Here is a 22,059-nt window from a genome sequence, read left to right on the forward strand (position 1 = left end):
TCTTCCTTTGTATAAACAGCTTTTTGATTTTCTACCTCCTTAATATTTTCTCAACCATTAATCTTTCCAAATTTTAATATATGAATATGACCATGGCTTGCTTCCTTATACCTTGAAATTCTAACCTTCGAAATGATGTTTTTAGAAGTTGAAGTCCTTGAGATGCAATTAATTCATAAGTGTAGAACCCCTAGAAAGTAGGACTTTCCCACATAAAACATAACTGGCCTCTTCCCAGCTTTTCTACTGTATGAACATAGTGAAAACCCAGCCCTCTGAATAGGATATTAGGATCCAAATATAAGTGATTCTGGCAACGGCTGGACTGCAAGACTTCTAAATTTATGACTGCTATTGCTCAATATAATGTGACCAATATTTCTTACTTTAGATGTACAACCCTGAATATTAAATCAACAACATGGCAGAAGATATTGTTGAAATATGTTGAAATGTAAAGAAAAGCTTAACATTTACAAATTTCCATGTAATTGACCTGTCTTTCTACTGTAGCATTTAAAAACCAGTTTGAGTTTCAGGTGGCCCCGATTTTTAAGTGAATTGACTGTGAAATAAATGAGCAATAAAAATATCAACCCTAATCACCACAAGCTGATCTGATTGTTAGCATAATATCTCTGAATTCAAACATTTTGACATTCCATTGTGTGGAACTACTTTAGAGTATTTATGACTGAAGTATAAGCTAAAGGAGATAGACTTGTGAATACATCAAAGTTCCTGTCTACTTATATATTTTCATGCACTCCTCACTACTTCTCAAAAATATGTCATTCTTTCATGTCTATCAGTGACTGGCTATGATATTATCCTAACACAATTATAACAGACTATGTAAGCAGAGTTAATGATGTAACTATACTTTTGTGTCTTAACTCTTTCTTCATTCTTACTTCTGAAATGACTAAATAAAAGAATAAAATTAGATGGCCTATTTGTCCACACACAAATAAAAGACTACTTCAAGTTTATTTTACATAAAACAAGATAAAATATAAATTATTTATATATGGGTTGCATTCTGTCTCTATGAATTATTATTTTACTACCTGGAGAGCCAATTGAAAAATTAAAAAAGGTTGGAAAATGAGCTGTTTTGTGTTTGTACCTGGAGAGTATCTATCTTTCCTTTTTTGACCTGAGATAGGTGTAGCAATGATGCTAATTAAGTCAGTTCACAAAGGTAAATAAGTAAAATTTGAACTTTTGCTAAGCTTGCTGCAGTATTCTTAGGGGGAAATTCCCAACCAGAAATCCAATTAAACACTGATGGAGGAGTCTTATCAGATTGAAATCCCAACAGTCACTGCATGAAAATAAAAGCCATCTACACAAATTCAAATACCATTGATGACGACAGAAACATTTCAGGTATGTTTTTTTAATGGCTATATTTAAATAATAGAGAAAAACACAGATAGCTTTCATTTGAAAAATAAAGAAATCATTATTAAATAATGTGAAAGTTAATTTCTTGCAGGCTTGCTCAGTTAAATGCAATTATTAACCTAAAATACAAAGATATTTGAATATTTTATTGAATATTTTCTTTTTAAAATTGTGTGAATTTGTATGACATCGTGTGTGTGTGTGTGTGTGTGTGTGTGTGTTTAAAGTCTGTGGAAGTTTTACCTATTCATCTTTTATCTAGGATTCTTAGGTAATTTTTTTTAAAAAAATCACTTAAAAAAGTGATGTAGCACATGTAACCTTCAATCAGACTTGTTTCATTCAATAGTTAACACAAAAATATTAAAGTATATTAATTCAGGCCTCCTGGACAATATACTACATTTAACTCTAGAAAAAAGTAAGCATTAGCTATCACCACATTCCAATTCCTAAACAACAAACACACAGAGAGATAAACTCTAATATCCATACATAAATAAAAACAATTTAAGAAGTTGCATCTGTTATATCCCAGAAATATTCCTTATGTCTACCCATCATCATTTTATGTGAAAACCTCAAACTTAAGCCTAATGACACTCCACAGTATATACTAATACGTTGGTCTCTTTCTTACTTTGCATATATGTGTGTGATCATGTATATTCTTATAATATCAGTAAAGGAGTGTTTATAAGTGCATGTGGATGTGTGTACAGGAGAGAGAGATTGACGTCTTCCACTGCATGTTAATCAGAGTTGAATGGCATTTTCATATGCAATTAAAATAATGTTTAATTCTATATTAAACAGAGCTCACTATTTCCTTTAGAAAAACTGGCCTTCTTGCTCTAGGCAATCCTTCTTTTCCTACATAGTGCTGGTATTAAATGTTTGCATGCGCACATACCTGAAGGAGTGATGGCTTAACTCTAGTATTCACACTTCTTTGTCAAGTGTTTCACCCTCTGTCATATATTCCAAGCCCCTCTTACACTTTTTGACTATTTTCATTTTTGAGGGATCCATATTTCAGAATTAGATGAATTTTATGGTAGGATTATAAAATTCATTACAAAACAGTAACATCATGTGATAAATATAACTAAAACTCATTTGACTTCAGAACAACATTGATGCTAAACATTATCAGAATAATTTTTATTCATTAATTTATATGCAATACCACCAATAGTACTAAAATTAATATTTCCTGAGTAAGCCAATAAATTGATTTTTTTGTGAAACAATAAATTATTTTCTCTTTCATCTTCTAGTTTTTCTGGCTTACGTTGGCATTTCTTTTATATTATTTTGAATCTGGACCTAACGTATGGTTCAATAATGCTATAATAGTGGATAACTGGTCAAGGTAAATGAGTTTGTTGAACTGTATATATTGTAAACAAAGTGGGTCCACTTAAATTAGACATATTTTAAAATAATGCCTCTTTTATGTAGCCTAGGCTATGTTTTGAGGATAAACAACTCTAGAAATAAATATTGTTATACCACATAATAATATTCAAACATGCAAAAAACAATATCTAATCAATAATTGTCTTGATCATTTGGAAACAGTTTTTAAAGAAAAGAAGAATGGAGATTGGGAACTGCTCAGTCACTGAGTTCCTTTTCTTGGGTATTACCAATAACCCTGTGATCAAAGTGATTTTATTTATCATATTTTTATTTATTTATCTCATTACTCTTATTGAAAATCTTGGAATGATTATTTTGATCAGAATGGACCACCAGCTTCACATGCCAATGTACTTCTTCCTCAGTCACCTCTCATTCTCTGATGTCTGCTATTCCACTGCAGTTTGTCCTAAGATGTTAGTGGACCTACTTGCCAAGAGCAGCAATTCAATTTCTTTCCTTGGGTGTGTTCTGCAGTTCTTCATCTTCTGCGTCTTTACAGATGTGGAGTGTATGCTGCTGGCAATGATGGCATTTGATCGATACAAGGCAATCAGCAACCCCTTGTTATATGCAGTAGATATGTCCAGCAAGGTGTGCTACCAACTCCTGGCTGTGGTTTACTTGGTGGGTATTGTAGATGCTGTGATACACACAACACTGACATTTCACTTGTGTTTCTGTGGGTCCAATGAGATCAACCATTTCTTCTGTGATTTACCTCCACTCTACCTCCTATCCTGCTCTGACATACAAGTTAATGAATTGGCCTTATTTACTGTTTTTGGTTTCATTGAACTGAGCACAATATCAGGAGTCCTTGTCTCTTACTGTTACATTATTTTATCAGTCCTGAAGATCCGCTCTACTAAGGGAAGGTTCAAAGCTTTCTCCACATGTACCTCCCATTTAACAGCAGTTGCAATTTTTCAAGGAACAATGTTATTCATGTATTTCCGTCCAAGCTCTTCTTATTCTCTAGATCAAGACAAAATGACCTCACTGTTTTACACCCTAGTGATTCCCATGTTGAACCCCCTCATTTACAGCCTGAGGAACAAGGATGTTAAAGAGGCCCTGCAAAAACTGACAACAAAAACTTGGTTCTAAGCAAATTCATCACGTGTACATGTTCACTTATTTAAAAGTGATTGTTCTTTCTGGATAATTATAACGATGACACATAAAAATATTTTTATTTTGCTTTTACTTTAAATGTTATGTTGGTGCTAATATATTATTGCATTTAGGTATAGTGTATCTTTAAGTGTGTAATTTTGGGGCTGCTATTTGTTTTGTTTTGTTTTATTGTTTGTTTGTTTGTTTGGAACAGGATTTCATTGTATAGTCCTGGCTGTCCTGGAATTCATTCTGTAGACCAGTCTGGCCTTGAACTCAGAGATACACCTGCCTTTGCTACCTGAGTGTTGGGATTAAAGGCATTCACTAAAACCACCTGGCTCAACTTTATGATTATTATATATGTCATATTAACATATGTTTTCTTAACTGTAAAATTTTCCCAGTCACTTCTATTATACCTATTTTATTCTGTTATTATTTCATTTGTGTTCATTACACTAAGTTATAAATATTTATTGACATTATTTTCCCATATTTTATACCCTATATTTTATGGTAAATGCAATAGTTTATTTCCTGGTGAATTTCATTTACTACTGAAGTTACACCCTTAAAATATACATTCGAATGTTTTACAATCTGCCTCATCTCCTGAAATAAGTGAAATGTACACTACTATTTAATGCCAATGCTTAAAAGCAATGTGCAAGAGCAAGGTTTTTCTGGTTAGAGATACAAGTACCAGACCTAAGTTGTGTGTGTTGGGGAGATGATAAAAAGAAATGTTTACATACCTAGAGGTAGGGATTAACAATTAGATAGCTAGGCATTGAGATAAAGAAAACCTTGACATTTTAAAACCCATGAAGTTTTATCAGAAGAGAATGCAAAGAGTAATTAAAGAGGATTATGTGTACACATGCATACTTCTAAATATAAACTGTTCAGTTTGTATAAATGTTATTCACAGTATATTTTCAGGGCTAATCATTTGACACTGGATAACTAATTGGTGTAGTCTTCTCTGAGGAAGACTATTTCTTCCACTCTCAACATTCCTTAGTTGCTTATAGTTTTTGTGTAGAGTTGAGACTGTATGGGCTTTTCCCATTAGACATATCACTTTGGTATGTCTATGGTTGTCCTTGTTGCCCTCGTGTTTGTGTAATCTTATGTTAATACTTTATGAGTATAGTCAGAAACTATGGCCATAAATCTAATAAACACCAATTAACGAAAAGGATACCATAAATTTGAAAGAGAGCTAATAGAGATAGTTGAAAGAATTTGGAGGAAGGAAAGGACAGAAGGAAATTATATGAGTATAATACTAAAAATAAGAGAAATAATTATCTTTGTAATTTTGTAGAATGCTGAAGTGGTTTGTATTAAACCATAAAAAATATGCAAAGAGTTAAAAAGACCATGGCAAAATGACCCTGTATGATGAAATTATTGACCATCAACTACTCCATGATTTCTTTTAGGAAGATTTTCTTTCTTCCTTCCCCAAATCTCTCCTTGGTTAAATATCACTATCCATTGCATATAATCATCTACTACTTAAAGTATTATTTAAGGTTATTTTTCATTCTTAAGTAAATATATCTAATGTTTCAATGTAAGCATTTTTATCAAGGTTCTGCAGTAAAAAGCACTATCAAAATATATTGAACACAGAAGGTGAAAACAAAGAAGAAATAAAATGTGATGTTAGCTAATGTAACATTACTTGAGAATGCACTACATGTGGATAAAGTTATACAAATGTGGTAAGTCACAAATCCAAATGCACAACAAACATTCACACAAAAATCTCTTTTAAGAAATCTCGTAATATCATTATATTATTATGTTTTCCCAAGGCCCATGACCTATCTAGTCTAAGATACTTGACCCTTCTGCATTGTTAGGTATAGGTGCCCTTGTATGAGATTCTCAAAGAATTAATAAAACTGTTCATTAAAAATCCCCATCCTCGTGAGATACTAATCCCTTTGAGAAAAAGTTAAGAGAGAGACTATAAGATGAAAAATGAACTAATTTCAACGGAAGAAGTAGAAACCGATGGATCAGAAGCTCAAGGTACAAATGGCACAGATTTCAATCTATTGCTTACAAATTTTTATAAAAATCCAAGGAGAAGATTTTGGATAGAATTCAATGGGTAAAGGGCTTGTCGTTCAGGAATGAGGACCCAGCTTTGGATCCCTAGCATCTACAAAACAAATAAAGCACCAAACAAAAAAAAAGTATATTAAGACTCATAGCAATGGTGGAGAGGGTGCTTGACCTAGCCTTTCCTGCACTCAGATTGGTGTCTATCCTAATTGTCATCACAGAACCTACATCCAGTGACTGATAGAAGCAGATGCAGAGATCCACAGACAAGCACTTGGCCAAAATCCTGAAATTCAGTTGAAGAGAGAGAGGAAGGATTTGTAAGAGCAAGGGGGTCAGAATCATGATGGGAAAAACCACAAAAATAGCTGACCCAAGCTAAGGGGAGCTAATGGACTCTGGACTGACAGCTGGGGAGCCTGCATGGGACCCAACTAGGCCCTCTGAATGTGGGTGAAAGTTGCCTGGATTGATGTGTTTGTGGGTCCCATGGCAATAGGACCAGGACTTATCCTGGGTACATGAACTGGCTTTTTAGAGTCCATTCCCTAGGATGCCATGCCTTACTCAGCCTTGATGTGGGGGAGAGGGGACTAGGTCCGGCCCCAACTTGGTATGCCAGCCTGCATTGACTACCCAAGGAAGACCTTACCCTCTATGAGGAGGGGATGGTGATGGGATGGGGGTAGGTAGGAGGAGCGGGAGAAGAGGATGGAGGGATAACAGGGGTTGGTATGTAAAAGGAAATAAAAAAAATTTAAGTAAAAAATTACAATAAAATGATAAGTAAAATAAAATGTCTGTGTGAATACTTAATGAATATACAAATGAAAGTAATTTTCTGCTGTTTAGGTTTTTTATTCTTTGACAATTTCATGTGGACTTATAAGTATAATATACTCTAATCATAGTCACTTCTCACTGCCTTCTCTCCCTTCAAGAACAATTCTTCTTCCCAACAAAACCCCTTCCTACTCTCAGGCTCTTTTCCTGTGATTTTCTGACTTAAATTAGAGATTAAAGAATGATCATTGGTGGGAGGGGTTTTTTTTTAGAGCATAAGAAACTTCACAGTGTCTTCATTTCGATTCCATTAGTTCACGTGTCGGTTTTCATGCCAATACCAAACTGTTTTTATTGCTGTAGCTCTATAGTAGAGCTTGAGATCAGGGATGGTGATGCCTCCAGAAGTAGCTTTATTGTACAGGATTATTTTAGCTATCCTGGGTTTTCTGTTTTTCCAAATGAAGTTGAGTATTGTTCTTTTCACATCTGGGAAGAATTGTGTTGGGATTTTGATGGGGATTGCATTGAATGTGTAAATGGCTTTTGTAAGATTGCCATTTTTACTGCATGGCAAGAAAGTTTTGTAGCCTGATCGGCTTGGGGGGCCCCCTGGCGGTAGGATCAGAATCCATCCCTGGGGCATGAGCAGGCTTTTTGGAGCCCGCTACCTATGGTGAGACACCTCACACAGCCTTGAGGCAGGGGGAGGAGCTTGGACTTGCCTCTACTGGATGTGCCTCCCCATGGGAGCTCTTGCCTTCTTGTGGGGAGAAGTTGGGGGTGGGTTTTAAGGGGGAGGCTGTGGGGGAGGAAGGAAGAGGGGGATCTTTGATTGGTATGTAAAATGAATAGAAAATTTTTATTAATTAAAAAAAAGAACATTAAAAAATGAAACTTCACCATATCTGTATCAGTGGAGAATATGACTCCTCCTCTCCCAGAATACATAAAATAGCAACAGTTCCTGTAGAATGGGAGAGACCTCACTTCATCCACAAAGAAATGTTGATAGGTCCAGGTAATTACATGTTATATCCAGAAAAAATTCATTTCTCTACACTTCTTCCCATCCTGGGGCTCATACTTTTTTTTCTGTGATATATCCTTCAACTCTGGGCTCAATTTTAGACTGAACACTCAACAGTCCTCTTTACTCACCTATTTATTCACAGATGATTCTGTGGACTAATCATTGCCAACTACAAAAAAAGTCTCTCCAACCAAGACTGTGTTAACAAAAATCCACTCACATAAATGCAAATATTTAGAAAATAGCTTGACAGAATGTCCGTTTAACTAAATAACAGTAGTGGATTCTCCCAGGACCTACGATCTTCCCAGCTATTATTTTATTTCCAGGGGTGGGGCTCAAGACGAATGGGAAAGCAGTTAGTTAACCCCAATAACACTAATGACATTACTTCATCAACGGGCATGACATGCCTGTCAAGTAGATGTTGTAAATGACAGGCATCACAGGAAGGTAAGATAATTATTTTCTCCCCTAGAAGACTGACTAGCACTTCAAGCAATATGAAACCTATGGCCCAGGAAGGATGCTTCCAGCTGAGTTCCACCTTCATTTATGTATCTCTCTTCTGAAACTAAAGCATATGCCTCCTTCAGCAATAGAGTTTTACTATTTCGTTATGGTAGGAAGTTGAGAATAATATCAATACTCTGTGTTTTGGGGGCCCTCTTGATCTCCTTAATAAAAAAAAGTCAGGAATATATCCCATGCTGAACTTTGAAATATTTGTTGGTTTGATAACTTATTCCTTCTACAAGTAGGATTTTCGCTCCATGCAGAGGGTTTTCATTCAAACTGTTTTAAAACATACATTCTTAAATTATGTTACAAAATGATCCTTTTCTGTGTGTCTTGTTTTTTTGTTTGTTTTTTAGGCACTTCTCTACTTTTATTTAGAAAATAACACAGTACCACACAATTTCTTTAGTGAGGTGTGTATCTAAACACTTAATATGTTTTTTTCATTAGTTGTTCATATTTCCTTCTTGAATAGTAATTTTGACCCATTTTCCACTGGAACTTTAATGTTTTCTCACACCCCTGAATGAATTTTAATTGAGTATTTTTTGTGGGTGGCGCACTCTTCATTCAAAGGTTTGTGGTGTAAAACAGTCACCCCGGCCTCACACATCCCCACCACAGACATGACTTGTGCACAGGTGTTTCTTCTGGTATTTTCTCAAAATGGCATGTCATTTCTTCCTTTATGTCTTTAACTTACTTTTCCAAACTTATTAATACGTAATTTATACACAGAATTTGTCCGTGTCTTAACTGTGCAGTTTCTTTTCTTTCCAAACTGTGGTTAAAAACAAACAAAATTTAGCCCCTAAAAGATGCTCAACCACACCACATGGACATTTGCTCAACCATGTTCATAGCAGCATTATTTATAATATCCAGAACCTGGAAACAACCTAGATGCCCTTCAACAGAAGACTGGATAAAGAAAATGTGGTGCATTTACACAGTGGAGTATTATGCAGCAGTAAAAAGCAATGTCATTATGAAATTTGTAGGCAAATGGATGGAACCAGAAAAAAAATAATCCTGAGTGAGGTAACCCAGACCCAGAAAGACAGACATGATATGTACTTACTCATAAGTGAGTGTTAGACACAAAGCAAAGGATAACCAGGCTGCAAACCATAACCCCAGAGAAGCTAGGTAGAGAGGAGGACACTAAGAAGGACACACATGGATCACCCTGGAAAGGGGAGCATGGTCTTTGTATTAATAGCTCATACCAAGCCAATCAACAACATGGCAGAAAGCCTCATAAGAAACACAACATTAGCAAGCAAGAAAGACACTGAACAGTCTGTAATTAAAGTATGCAAATTCCCATGCATTGCCCTATCCTTTTCTTTTGTAATGATTAAATACTATTTTGAGGATCATATGAACGCATATGTTTAGGTCAAATGTGTATGAACTAAGTAGAAAGAAACCAATGTTCTACAAACTGATGAACAAAACTATAAGGTTTTTCACTCTGTCTGACTGTAGCTTGCTTTGTCCTATTTTGCTGTCAGCTTTCAGAGGCCTGCTCTTTTCTGAAGAGGAAACAGAGTGGGAGTGGATCTGTGGGGAAAGAGGAGATAGAGTCAGCTGGTGGAGCAGAGGGAAGGAATACTGTGGTTGGGGTGAATTATATGAGAGAAGAATCTATTTTTCAATTAAGAAAATAAAAAAATAAAGAATGAGATCTGTTGTCTATTTTAAACTGAATTTATGTGTTCTTTGTATATTCCAGATACATTTTTTTTTGTCATAATAGCATGCTGTGTTTCTTCAGATTATAGCTAATCTTTTCAAGTTCTTTCTATATTTTTCTCATGGCATGTATTATATGTTTTGATAAAATACAATTTATCTTGTCTCATGAAAGTCTAGTATAAACTGATCCAATTGTAAGCATTATCTCCCTGAATTTGTGGGTTTGATATTACATTGTGTGGAGTTATTTGAAAATATTTGTAGCTAGAGTTTTCCTGCCTTGCCCACAGTCAGGACAAATCTCTGTCACTCACCAGTCCCACAGCTGCTCAGACCCAACCAAGTAAACACAGAGACTTATATTGCTTAAACTGTTTGGCCTAATGGCTCAGGCTTCTAGCTATCTAGTTCTTACATCTTAAATTAATCCATTTCTATAAATCTATACCTTGCCACATGGCTCGTGGCTTACCGGGGTCTTCACATGCTGTTTGTCATGGCGGCGGCTGGCAGTGTCTCCCTTTCCCTTCCTGTTGCCTTAATTTTCCTCTCTGTTAGTCCCACCTATACTTTCTGCCTGGCCACTGGCCAATCAGTGTTTTATTTATTGACCAATTAGAGCAACAGATTTGACATACAGACCATCCCACAGCATTTCCCCTTTTCTTTTTTAAAAAGGAAGGTTTTAACTTTTACACATCTCCAAAGCCAGCTTGGTATATTTGGGAATTTGGGCATAGCTTCTCTTACTACTTCCTTCTGGAGGGGGGCGCTGTATCTTATGGGGACACAAGGAAAATTTAAGGATCATGGAGTAGTCCGTGAAGCTGTATCATCTGAGCCAGTTGCCTTGAAATGATTCTGGATGTTGGATCATCTGGGCCATTGTGTCATCAGAGACCTTTCAGGTGGTCTTGGCTGGTCAAATCTGATGTATCTTAATCTGGAACAAATCCATAGCCTCTGGCTTTCTTTGGAAACAAAAGCAGAGCCTCCTTTCCAAAGCAACACATCCTTTACATCCAAATTTTGAAGTCAAGTTACCTTTAAAATATACATTTTGGCATAACTCAACAGCTTTTACAATCAAATGTTTTTCTTCAGTTACAAATATCAAAGACAACATAATCCAGATTCTCTGTGTGGTAGCCATCTTTACGTGGCTTATTTTTTATATTACCTTGAGCCTATTGCTTTAAACTGCAGCATTCTAAGACTGAAACGGTGTTGTGGCTGCTGGCTCCACCCACTTCATCTTCCCAACATGGCGGTGGTATGTTTACTGCCAGCTCTGGGAGCTATCGTAGGTCTATGCTTTTATCCAAGCAGTGTGTAGCCCAGAAACCTCTTTTTTGTTTTGTACTAGCAAAGGCTAAATCCACCACACAGGTTAATGTGCCACTTGCAGAGGCCTCATTCCCGCCATACAGCAGGTCGAGTGTGCACGCTAGGAACCCACCAGTAGCTCAAACCGGCAGCTGCCGCTCATTTGAGAGAGACAATTAGGAAGCTGTTTTTAGCTCCGTTTTAGAATCTTTTTTCTCAGTTTTGGCTAGACTTATGTGTGAATCAATGTTCTTATTTTACAAACCTTAATGTTCAAATACTGATACTCATCAGTTCTCCAGTTATTATATTTCTAAATTACATCATTCTATCTTGACCACTGTCTTATGGAAAGCACTATCTGAATACTGTACCACTGATGACTGGGTTGAAAATTTTAGTGATACAATTATTTATATCTTAAACCTAGTATCTGTCCTTGTTACTGGAACACCCAAATAGAAGAATGAAAAGGAGTTAGCATATTATTTGGCTACATAGAATACATGTCTACTTCAATATATTACTGTAAAAGTTGGATTTAATGTAGATATGAACACATGTACTCTATTTTCTCTCTGTGGCTTATTATTATAATACCGAGAAAAAACATTACAGTATAGATCATTTTGAAAATGTACATTTTTTTGTGTTTGCCCAAAAGATTTTTTTTTGCTCATGTAACCTTTATTTGACCTGGAGTAGGGGTATCATTGACGCTAATTAGCTTGTACAGTACATGTAAAAATTTATAATTTCAACTTTTGCTGGAGCTGGCATAGTATCTCTGGGGAAAAGGATGATCAAAGAAACTAATTAACCATTGATGAATAAAATAGTGTATCAAAGGAAGAGGTTTATTATATTTAGGTCCCAGTAGCCTCTGAGTGAAAGTAAAATGTCATCTACATATAGATCATGTGTCCCTGATAAGAATGGAAAGACTCGTCTCAGGTATGCTAGTTTCCTTCTTCATTCCTTCATGTCTTTCTTTCTAATTTATTTAGTAATGATTTATTTATGTTTAAATAAAGCAGCTTTCATTAAAATACTGAGCAATTGTTATTGAGTGATGTGTAAGTGAGCCACTCATGCAGATAAACTTAATATATAATCTAATGGGCAATGATATTTTCTTGTTAGTACTGAGAGTTTGAATGACTTCACTTGTTATTTTTATAAACACTTTAAAGAGGATTTTATTTGTTCATATTTATTCTGAAGCCATCAGTAAATCGTTATGTTGCAAATAATCTGTAGTAATAATGTACATGTAATTTAAATTGTGTTTCAGTAAATAATAATACAATTAACAATCTAAAGTTAGTTAAATATTAATTCCAATATTTAAGTATAAAAAAGGAAGAATCACATTTCCATCTGCATCCCAATATTTACACATCCAAAGACAGACAGGCTCATAGGAGTCTGGCGACATATATATGAGTGCAAACATAAAGGAGAGAACTAGACACCTGTAACGTCAGAAATTGTTATTACATCTTTCCATTTACATTTTAACAACTAAGCTAAGAACTAGTAAAACCTGCTATTTCATGTTCTTTGATGTCGTGTCTTCTCACTTTCCAATTGTTTTATCATTTATCATTTGAAATCTGGTAAATTTAACAAAGAGATTAGAAAAATCCTGACAAAGCAGTAAAGGCATGTGGTAGAAGATGTCTTCAAAATATAATTGATTATTCAATAAAACCTCGACACTAAATTATCATCAGAATGATTTCCATTTATTAATGTATATGCAATCACAATAATAGTGTTAATAGTGTTAAACTCAAATATATTTCTTATGGCAATAAATGTGTTCTTTTTATCAAACAAATGGATTTTGCTGCCTTATATATTCTGATGTATCCTCCTTTGTTATATTTTATATCACTTTCAATATGGGGTCAATATGTAATTCATTCAAATACACTGCCTAAGAGTGGGTAAGGATCGTCAAGATAAATCACTTATCATAAACAGTGTATGAATGATCAACTTACACTAGACTTGTTTAATAACTTCTCTTTAAACATAATATTTGCCTGTGCTGTTTACTGAGGATAAAAAGAAACAATTTAAAGAAAAAATATCAAACTGTATGGTGGTGGTACACATCTTTAATCTCAGCATGCAGAAAGCAGAGGCAGGAGGATCTTTCTGAGTTTGAGGCCAGCCTGGTCTACAGAGTGAATTCTAGAAAAAAAAAAAAAAAATATATATATATATATATATATATATATATATATATATATATATATATATATGCTAACAATATTTTTGTACTTAAAACAATCCCTAACTTATCTTTTTGATTATTTGTAAACAGTTTACAAAACAAAGAAGAATGGAAGTTGGGAATTGCTCAACCACTGAGTTTCTTCTTTTGGGAATTACCAATAACCCTGTAATCAAGGTGATTTTATTTACTACTTTTCTAATTGTTTATCTAATTATTCTCATTGAAAATCTTGGAATGATCACATTGATCAGAATGGACCCCCAGCTTCAAACACCAATGTACTTCTTCCTCAGCCACCTCTCTTTCTCTGACCTCTGCTATTCAACTGCAATTGGACCAAAGATGCTGGTAGACCTTGTGGCCAAGAGCAATTCAATTCCATTTGTTGGCTGTTCTCTGCAGTTCTTCATCTTCTGCATTTTTACAGATGCTGAGTGTGTGCTGCTGGCAGTGATGGCTTTTGATCGGTACAAGGCCATCAGCAACCCCTTGCTATATGCAGTAGACATGTCCAGAATGGTGTGCTATCAGCTCCTGGCTGTGGTTTATCTGGTTGGAATGGTAGACGCTTTGACACATACAACCTTGACATTTCGCTTGTGTTTCTGTGGGTCCAGTGAGATCAACCATTTCTTCTGTGATGTCCCTCCTCTCCTATTACTATCTTGCTCAGATACAGAGGTCAATGAACTTGTCATATTCACCTTATTTGGGTTTATTGAACTGAGCACCATCTCAGGAGTCCTTGTCTCCTACTGTTACATCATCTCATCAGTCTTGAAGATCCGCTCTGCTGAGGGAAGATTCAAAGCTTTCTCCACATGCACCTCCCATCTAACTGTTGTTGCAATTTTCCAGGGAACAATGCTCTTCATGTATTTCAGACCAAGTTCTGCTTATTCCCTGGATCAAGACAAGATAACTTCATTGTTTTATACTCTTGTGATCCCCATGCTCAACCCACTAATTTACAGCATCAGGAACAAAGATGTAAAATCAAGTGCAAAAAAATACCTGAGAGGTAGAGTTTCAGTTTAATTAAATAGATAATTCTCTTATATGCATACATATTTAATATAAACATGTAAGTTGATACTCTTTTTTCTTCAAATCAGGTGTAATGTGCGATAAGCCTCAAATAACTTTTTATTATAATATTTATTTTAGTAACTGATGTGTACAAATCACTTATAGTTTTAAAAAATTCTGTATTTCACTACATCAAATATATGTGTAAGTTTTCTTTATAATTTTTTAATACTATGTTTTTGAAAGTCAGGGAAAGTAAAGAAAAATTGTATGTATATATATATATATATATATATATATATATATATATATATATATATATTTACTCAAGAAGAAAAGACTGAAATATGCACCATAAACTTCACTGAGAAGGAAACAGTAGAGAATTCTGGGTAGGATGATGGACTTTAGATGCAGAAGTTGGAACCAGAGATGCTGAGCTGGTCAGATAAGTGAAGGTGTACAAGAGAGGGTCAGATATATGGAGAATAAGCAGCAAAGTGCCTGTAAGTTTTACTCCCTGTGACATACTAATGCTGAATATTTATACCGTACTTCTGACAATTTTACGTCTTCCACTGAAAACGTTTACTTAAATATTTCATGTACTCTTACTCATTTTATGATTACTTTATGCTTAGTTTTTGTTTGCTAAATATAAAAGGTGATATAAGCTTGACTTTGTAGTGCTAATTTGTCTGATTAGACTCAATTATACTATACTGTATAACTCAAAATAAGTAGACATGATTTCTAGCATTGTGCCATACAGGGATGATAAATATTTTAGGTAATGAATGCAACAATTGTGATGACTTAATTGTTATATAATGTTCATGTGACTCCTGACATTACACTGTACCACATGAATTTGTATATTACAGAGTCAACTAAAAATAAAACAAGAAAACAATTAAAAAATGAAAAGCAAGGAGCACTGGTACTGTCCAATCTGGGCGAAAAGCTCTCTACTCTGCCACTTCACAGTTTGTCAATCTCTTTGGCCTCTCCACCCATGTTTAAAAACCCATTACCATAATAATTCTCTCTAAATGACATTGCTCTAATTACATTGTTCTGTGTATTTTTAATCTTTCCCCATCAGTGTAGACTGCCAGTCTCCCTGGCACAAAAACAGATAAGATGTTAATATTTTGAATATCACTTCATTACCTACATTATAGATGAGACATGAGTTAAAAAAGAAAATAAGAAAATTGCATGATTTCATTGTAACTATAGTGTATCAAAAATTGACTATTTTCATAGTGGAGAAGTGGGGAGAACAGGAGAAGGGGAGGAAGGGAAACAGCGGTTGGTATGTGAAATGAAAAAAATTAAATAAAAGAAAATTAAATAATAACTTTAATGATACCACATACTTTGAATATGTACTTCATGGTTTAAGGACATATGTGGAATGATTATAGATTGTAAGACAGTGAATGTAAAGAGAACATATCTTAACTCTGTAAAAGGTATTCATCTAGTGCCACTTTGGATAAGCCATAGGAATATACATGATTTTAATGCTTTTGCTTGACCTAGTAATTACATCTAATAAGTGTGAACTGAGACAAGAAGATTTTATTAATAATACATATGGATATTAAATTGAAATAGATGTCTAAAAGTAGGAAATAAAATTGAAAATATTTTCATGTCTCTGAATTTTAATAGCTAAAAGTTAAAAAAATCAAGTGATAATATAACTTAGAAGGTTTATGACCTACACATAAATTTGATAGAGATACTAATGAACTTTTCATTTATTTTTGATTATGTAAAAATTGCAGTGGGAATAGATATCAGAAGGCTTTGGTCTACATGGATTGTTTTCTTCAATATCAAGCCTACTCTTTCATTCTATGATTCTCTCCTTTTCATACATGTCCAGGAGAACAAGTAATTGAAAGTAGAATTATATAAATATGATATCATCAGTGACTGTGTAATAGATCAACACTATGTGTATGTTTCTACTCTCAATGTTTTTCCTTCAGTTTTTTCATTAAAAACATGAACACTATGTATTTGAAGGTTAAGTTTAGATACTTAGTTACAACAAATAATCACGGAGGCATATAACAGTGGTATGTTGTATATCCAACAGTGTTAACTGTGTAAGTGGAAGTCCTGTTTTCACATCAGAGGCAAGCGCTTTTGACCTCTGGAGATTCTTTCCTCTGAAATTATTCTTTGAAGTAGGTATTCAATGTGTCCTAAGTGACTGTGGTATTCGGCCCACCATTCTTCCTTATTGGATATTTTTCCCTTCTGTTAAGTAGTGATCCATAGCAAATTACATATGTGGAACCTTCCAGCTGCCATATTTATTCTCAGTATGTTATGGCTCCTACTGTCATGTAATCCCATACTAATCCTGGCAAGGTATGAAAAAAAAACTATAGTTATAATAATGTCAAGAGCTTCCTCTTTGAGGAAAGACTATGATACTTTAATACTGATTTGGCCTACAGTGAAACTGATAATGACCTCCTTGTGAGTCTGCTTCTGAAAAAGCCTCACCAGCTGTCCCACCTATAACACTTAACCTTTGCCACATATCACAGAAGTTAAATAACACATCTTTCAGGTCAACAAAGTTAACATCTAAGAGCAGTTCTGTGATTCTTCCAAAAAGGAACTAAAGTGAAAAGAAATGACAAAGTTGATTTCAAGTGTTTATTGGGATGGATAGATCTGTTATATATGGCTCTCTATATTGTCACTTAGTAATGAAAGCTGGTATTCACTGGGAAACTATTTGGCAGAATGTGTTAAGATGAGCACATCCTTGTCTTAAGACCCCTCAAAAAAATCACATTCCCTCCTTTACACCGCATAGAACTAAGTTTATATGTATACCAAAATGTATAGAAAATTGATAAGATTACCATTACTTGGGATTAAATAAATAACATTTGATACAATTGTTATTATGATGCTGCTCAATAAGAAAAATAAATGTATCATCAGCAAACATAATACTTAGATGGCGGGAATCTCACAGAACAAAAGGCTAGAAACCAGTCATAGTAACTACAGATTGAATGATCTACTCCATATCATTTTTTTAAAGTACACAGAATAACCTAACATAATGTAAACCATTGAAATGATTGCTATGTTTTCCTTTCAATTGAGTTTTGGTTGCAGAAGTAGTTTTACTTACATCAATACACTTGTTAATTGATATATACATGTAAAACATAGAAATTTTTGTTAATGTATAAAACTTGTAAATAATCATTTACATTTATATTTTTTTTAAATTCAAACACTGCTTGTTAGGATGTAGGATCTCATCTTGGAGTTTAATCTCCTTGAGTTTTGACAAAAATCAATATTGAAGTTATGCTTGTAAAGTTAGAGAAACAATGACTCATAGATATCCTTGGTTGACAGGATGACTAAGTGGGAAAAGGTGGCTGTTCCCAAGCCCTATGACCTGAAATGGGTCACTGGCACTATATGGTAGAAGAAGAGAATCAACAAGATGTCTTCTGACATAAACAGCACACCATAGCATGTACATCTACAAACAGAGACCAATATATCTCAAAGTTCTATCCAGTGTGGAGACTTGGGGGAGGGGGCCCTGATGCTCCACATCTAATGGGGGACATGATGGGAGCCTATGGCTGCTGTGAGTTTGTGAAAAAACCACTCTTCTTTGGAATGGTAGCCATTGATAGGTGACCCATCTCTCACTGAATGGCCCTTACACATAAATGTATGTTCAGCAAATTTTGATTAAGTGGGTTATTATTAAAAAATGACATAAAACTATAAGGGAGATGGGAAATATGTTACTGGGAATTAGGCAGCTGGAGAGAGGAATGGTGGATGGATGTGACCAAGATGTATACCCATGTATGAGATTAACAAACAAACAAACAATAAAACACTTCAAATATCCCAGCCAGTGAAACTCTCATACTCTATTTATATTATTGAAAAATACTGGTCTTCTCATGGATCACCGTTGTTCCCAGGCTTCAGACAGAGCTTTTCCTGTGTTCATGTCTAGACATATTAATGACTCTGATTTTCTTTGGAACCAGCAATATCTTTTGAACTCACTTGACAGTAATCATTGAATCAGTACCAGACAAATAATTTTCTAAAGTAAGGATTTTAAAAGTACATATAGTCTATGACTAATATGCTTAGAAGTATAAATGCCTTTAGGAAATCCAATTTTATAAATATATTTTTGATTTGTATCTACCTTACTTCTTTGTTTCTGATGTCTTAAAATTTTATCTTAATTGTTTTCACCATAGAATTAAAAAGATACATTATCCATTAAAATTCAAGTATCTCTCAGAAGTTACTTGAACTAATCAGTTCTTCACCATGTATTTTTTTTCCTGTGCTCTGGGCTTAATACAGGCATGGAAGTGGCATGGCATTGCATGGCGAGATGGCTCCCTAGGAAGTTAACTTTAGGTGCTGTCAGAGTAGGCTACAGCCTGTGGAAGGATACATCCCTAGAGGAAGGGAAGCATTGAAGAGGAGTTTAATAAAATCAAAAGTGTCCCAGGATGACTCCAAACAATCTAGACATGCATCAGACAATTAACAAAGCTCTAGGGTAACATGCTTTATTTGATTAACATGGTTAGAAAATATACGTAGTTATATCACATTGAATCTTGCCTTATTATTTCCTAGAGGAATCCATTGAGTATTTTAGTGTCACAATCATCATACCAAAATATAGTAGATAGCATTAAAATTGTCACAGAAATCAGTTGCAAAAATACACACAATCAGAGAATGTTGTATTGTAAGTATGCTAGCCCTTTATAGAGCTAATGGAAAGAGCCACAACAGCAAAAACATAATAGCCAGAGTCCTAACAGGGTTTCAGAAGAAACATGAAACTGCATAAAGTATTATGGTACCTGAATTCTTACGTGCCTTGAATATCCTTTCTTTGGCACACATCCTTCATATACAGAATTTATGGCAAATGACACATTAAGACTGACCAAGTGGAGTTAATATACATGATAACTAAGTAGTTTTTCAAAACATAAATCAAAATAGACTTCTAAAAATAGCTTTTCATGCCTATTTTGTACCTATATAGTGTGGCAATTATTCATTTTGGCCCCATTTCCAAACCTTTTTTTGGTGAATGCATTTTAAGAAGACCATTTTTTTTCATGCTTTCCTTTGTAAACATGTGGATATGCATCAGATTTTTATTTTATTCCATTAAAATGTATGCATCTTTTCTGAAAATTTTACTCTTGCTAATTAGATATAACATTGGGAACCACTAGGAAAGATAGAAATAAAAATTTTCATCTGTTGGGAATTAAAGCCATGACCTTGGTCATGTTAAACTGGTACCATAACACTGAGCTATACACCTGAACTAAAAACAATCACCTTTTCTAGAAAAATAAAGTTTTATTTGTTTGTCAAACACCTTACCCATATGAAATTCCAGATACTAAACCATATAGTTATAAAGGTTTATCCCTGAAAGATTAGTGTGTAAGATTCTAAGACCAGGTACAGGGTTGGTGATAATCATCGTAACTCAGTACAAGCTCTGGGACCTTAGGCAAACAGAACTTCTTCCATGAAGACATCAATAGTCTTTGCATATTGTCAGGACTCAACTTTTTTATTGTTAGTTTCATTTGTATTTCATTAAAATGTACATAAAGGAAAAGAACTTGTTCTTTGAGACAGATATGGGTTCAAATCTCTATCTGATTATTTACATAGTAGTTTTGTGGTCAAGTCACATGGATATTAACTCTAAATAGGGAGCTGATATGAATATTGTATAATATAATACAGGATATTATTCAAGAGACTGTCTACTACCATACTAAGCCATATATGAGGGACTAAGCCCTTAAAGAAAAGATTACATTATTTATATCATCATGTCATGAAATGCAGACTTGAGTTTCTAATCCTGTCCTCTTTACAATCCATTCCTCTAGTTGACCATAATCAGCATATGCCTTCTAGCCTTAGGACCTGTGTGCAAAATCTATACAACCTCCACCTACAGAGTAGTTTTCCTTTTGCCACCTTCAGTCCTGGGTAGAGCTGTGCATAGGATTCCATGCAAGCCATCTCATATGCCTCCTTAGACCAGCTGCTTTAACTACACTATCATCTAAGTCCTAGACTCTATATTCCAAAGCACACTTGAGTAATGAAGCCTAAAGTAAAATATTTTACACTGTCCTATAATGTCCTTGCCTACAGGGAAAGTTGGAATGCCACACTTACACTTACTTACAAAGAATCATGATCTTTCAGGCACTCCAAAGAGTATTTCCTCTTGGCTATTCAAGCTGAAATCCTTACTTCATTTAATATTAAGGTGCAAATCTTTCTTCACTTTTTAAAGCTTGTGTTGGTCAGATCTCTATTACATTACATACTTATGGGGAAATTATCGTTTATAAAATATTTGCCTACTTCAGTGACTAGAACCCTGGCCTAGAATCAAAATTTGGCATACATTTTTAGTATCATAAGCTTTTCCATTTAATTCATTCCCTCTATTTGACCTCATGTTTGTCTTATTTGATTTCTGTTATTCCTGCAACATTTGCATTTGTCTTACAGAACAGGCAGACAAGCCATCATCTACCACTCATAGGTTTCATTTCCTATCTGTGACCTCATTACCACAAATCCCCCTGACAATTTTAAGACCATAATTAGAGATCAAGGGATTTAAAGACCACTCAATCATTGAGAAAATATTTTAAAACCACTGAAAAAATACATTTCAACCAAAAATGAAGTTATACAACATATATAATTTTTCATACAACCTGTATGTTATTATTTAAGGAGCCAACTTATTCTATAATATCTTGTAAAATACACTTATGTAGAAGTACCTGTAGCTGGAGTTATCTCCAGTCTCGCCTGGGCCAGCAGCCACTCAGACTCAAATAAACACACAGACACTTATATTATTTAAACTGTTTGGCCTAATGGCTCAGGCTTCTTGTTATCTGGATCTTACATCTTAAATTAAGCAATTTCTATAAATCTATACTTTGCCACATGGCTCACGACTTACCGGTATCTTTACATCTTACTTCTCATGGTGGTGGCAGCTGGCAGCGTCTTCTGACTCAGACTTCCATTTCCCAGAATTCTCCTCTCTCTTTGTCCTGCCTATACTCCTGCCTGGCTACTGGCCAATCAGCCTTTTATTTGTCAATCAATCATCCACAGCAAATACCCACTCTTAGGAATTAAGTAAAAACAATACAAGAGAAAAAAATCATGTTTTTTGAATATTAGAATTGCACAAAGCAAATTAAAGCAATGAATAGAAAACTGATATTTATTTTATTAAAAAAACACTTAGCTTGTACAT

At 34.6% G+C, this 22,059-nt stretch overlaps 2 protein-coding genes across 2 annotated transcripts; both read left to right on the plus strand.

The window, feature by feature from the left end:
- The first annotated feature begins 2,997 nt into the window (after positions 1-2,997).
- On the plus strand, positions 2,998-3,945 carry LOC128101883 (olfactory receptor 5W2-like). The gene has a single exon (XM_052725335.1). The coding sequence runs from the start codon at positions 3,013-3,015 to the stop codon at positions 3,943-3,945; it is 933 nt and encodes a 310-aa protein (XP_052581295.1). The 5' UTR covers positions 2,998-3,012.
- A 9,794-nt stretch (positions 3,946-13,739) lies between these two features.
- Positions 13,740-14,687, plus strand: LOC128101931 (olfactory receptor 5W2-like). The gene has a single exon (XM_052725392.1). It carries the CDS (start codon positions 13,755-13,757, stop codon positions 14,685-14,687), a length of 933 nt encoding a protein of 310 aa, XP_052581352.1. The 5' UTR covers positions 13,740-13,754.
- The last annotated feature ends 7,372 nt before the right edge of the window (positions 14,688-22,059 follow it).

This window comes from Peromyscus californicus, unplaced genomic scaffold (assembly GCF_007827085.1).
Source record: "Peromyscus californicus insignis strain IS unplaced genomic scaffold, ASM782708v3 Scaffold_7__1_contigs__length_154581171, whole genome shotgun sequence".
NCBI classification, from domain to species: domain Eukaryota; kingdom Metazoa; phylum Chordata; class Mammalia; order Rodentia; family Cricetidae; genus Peromyscus; species Peromyscus californicus.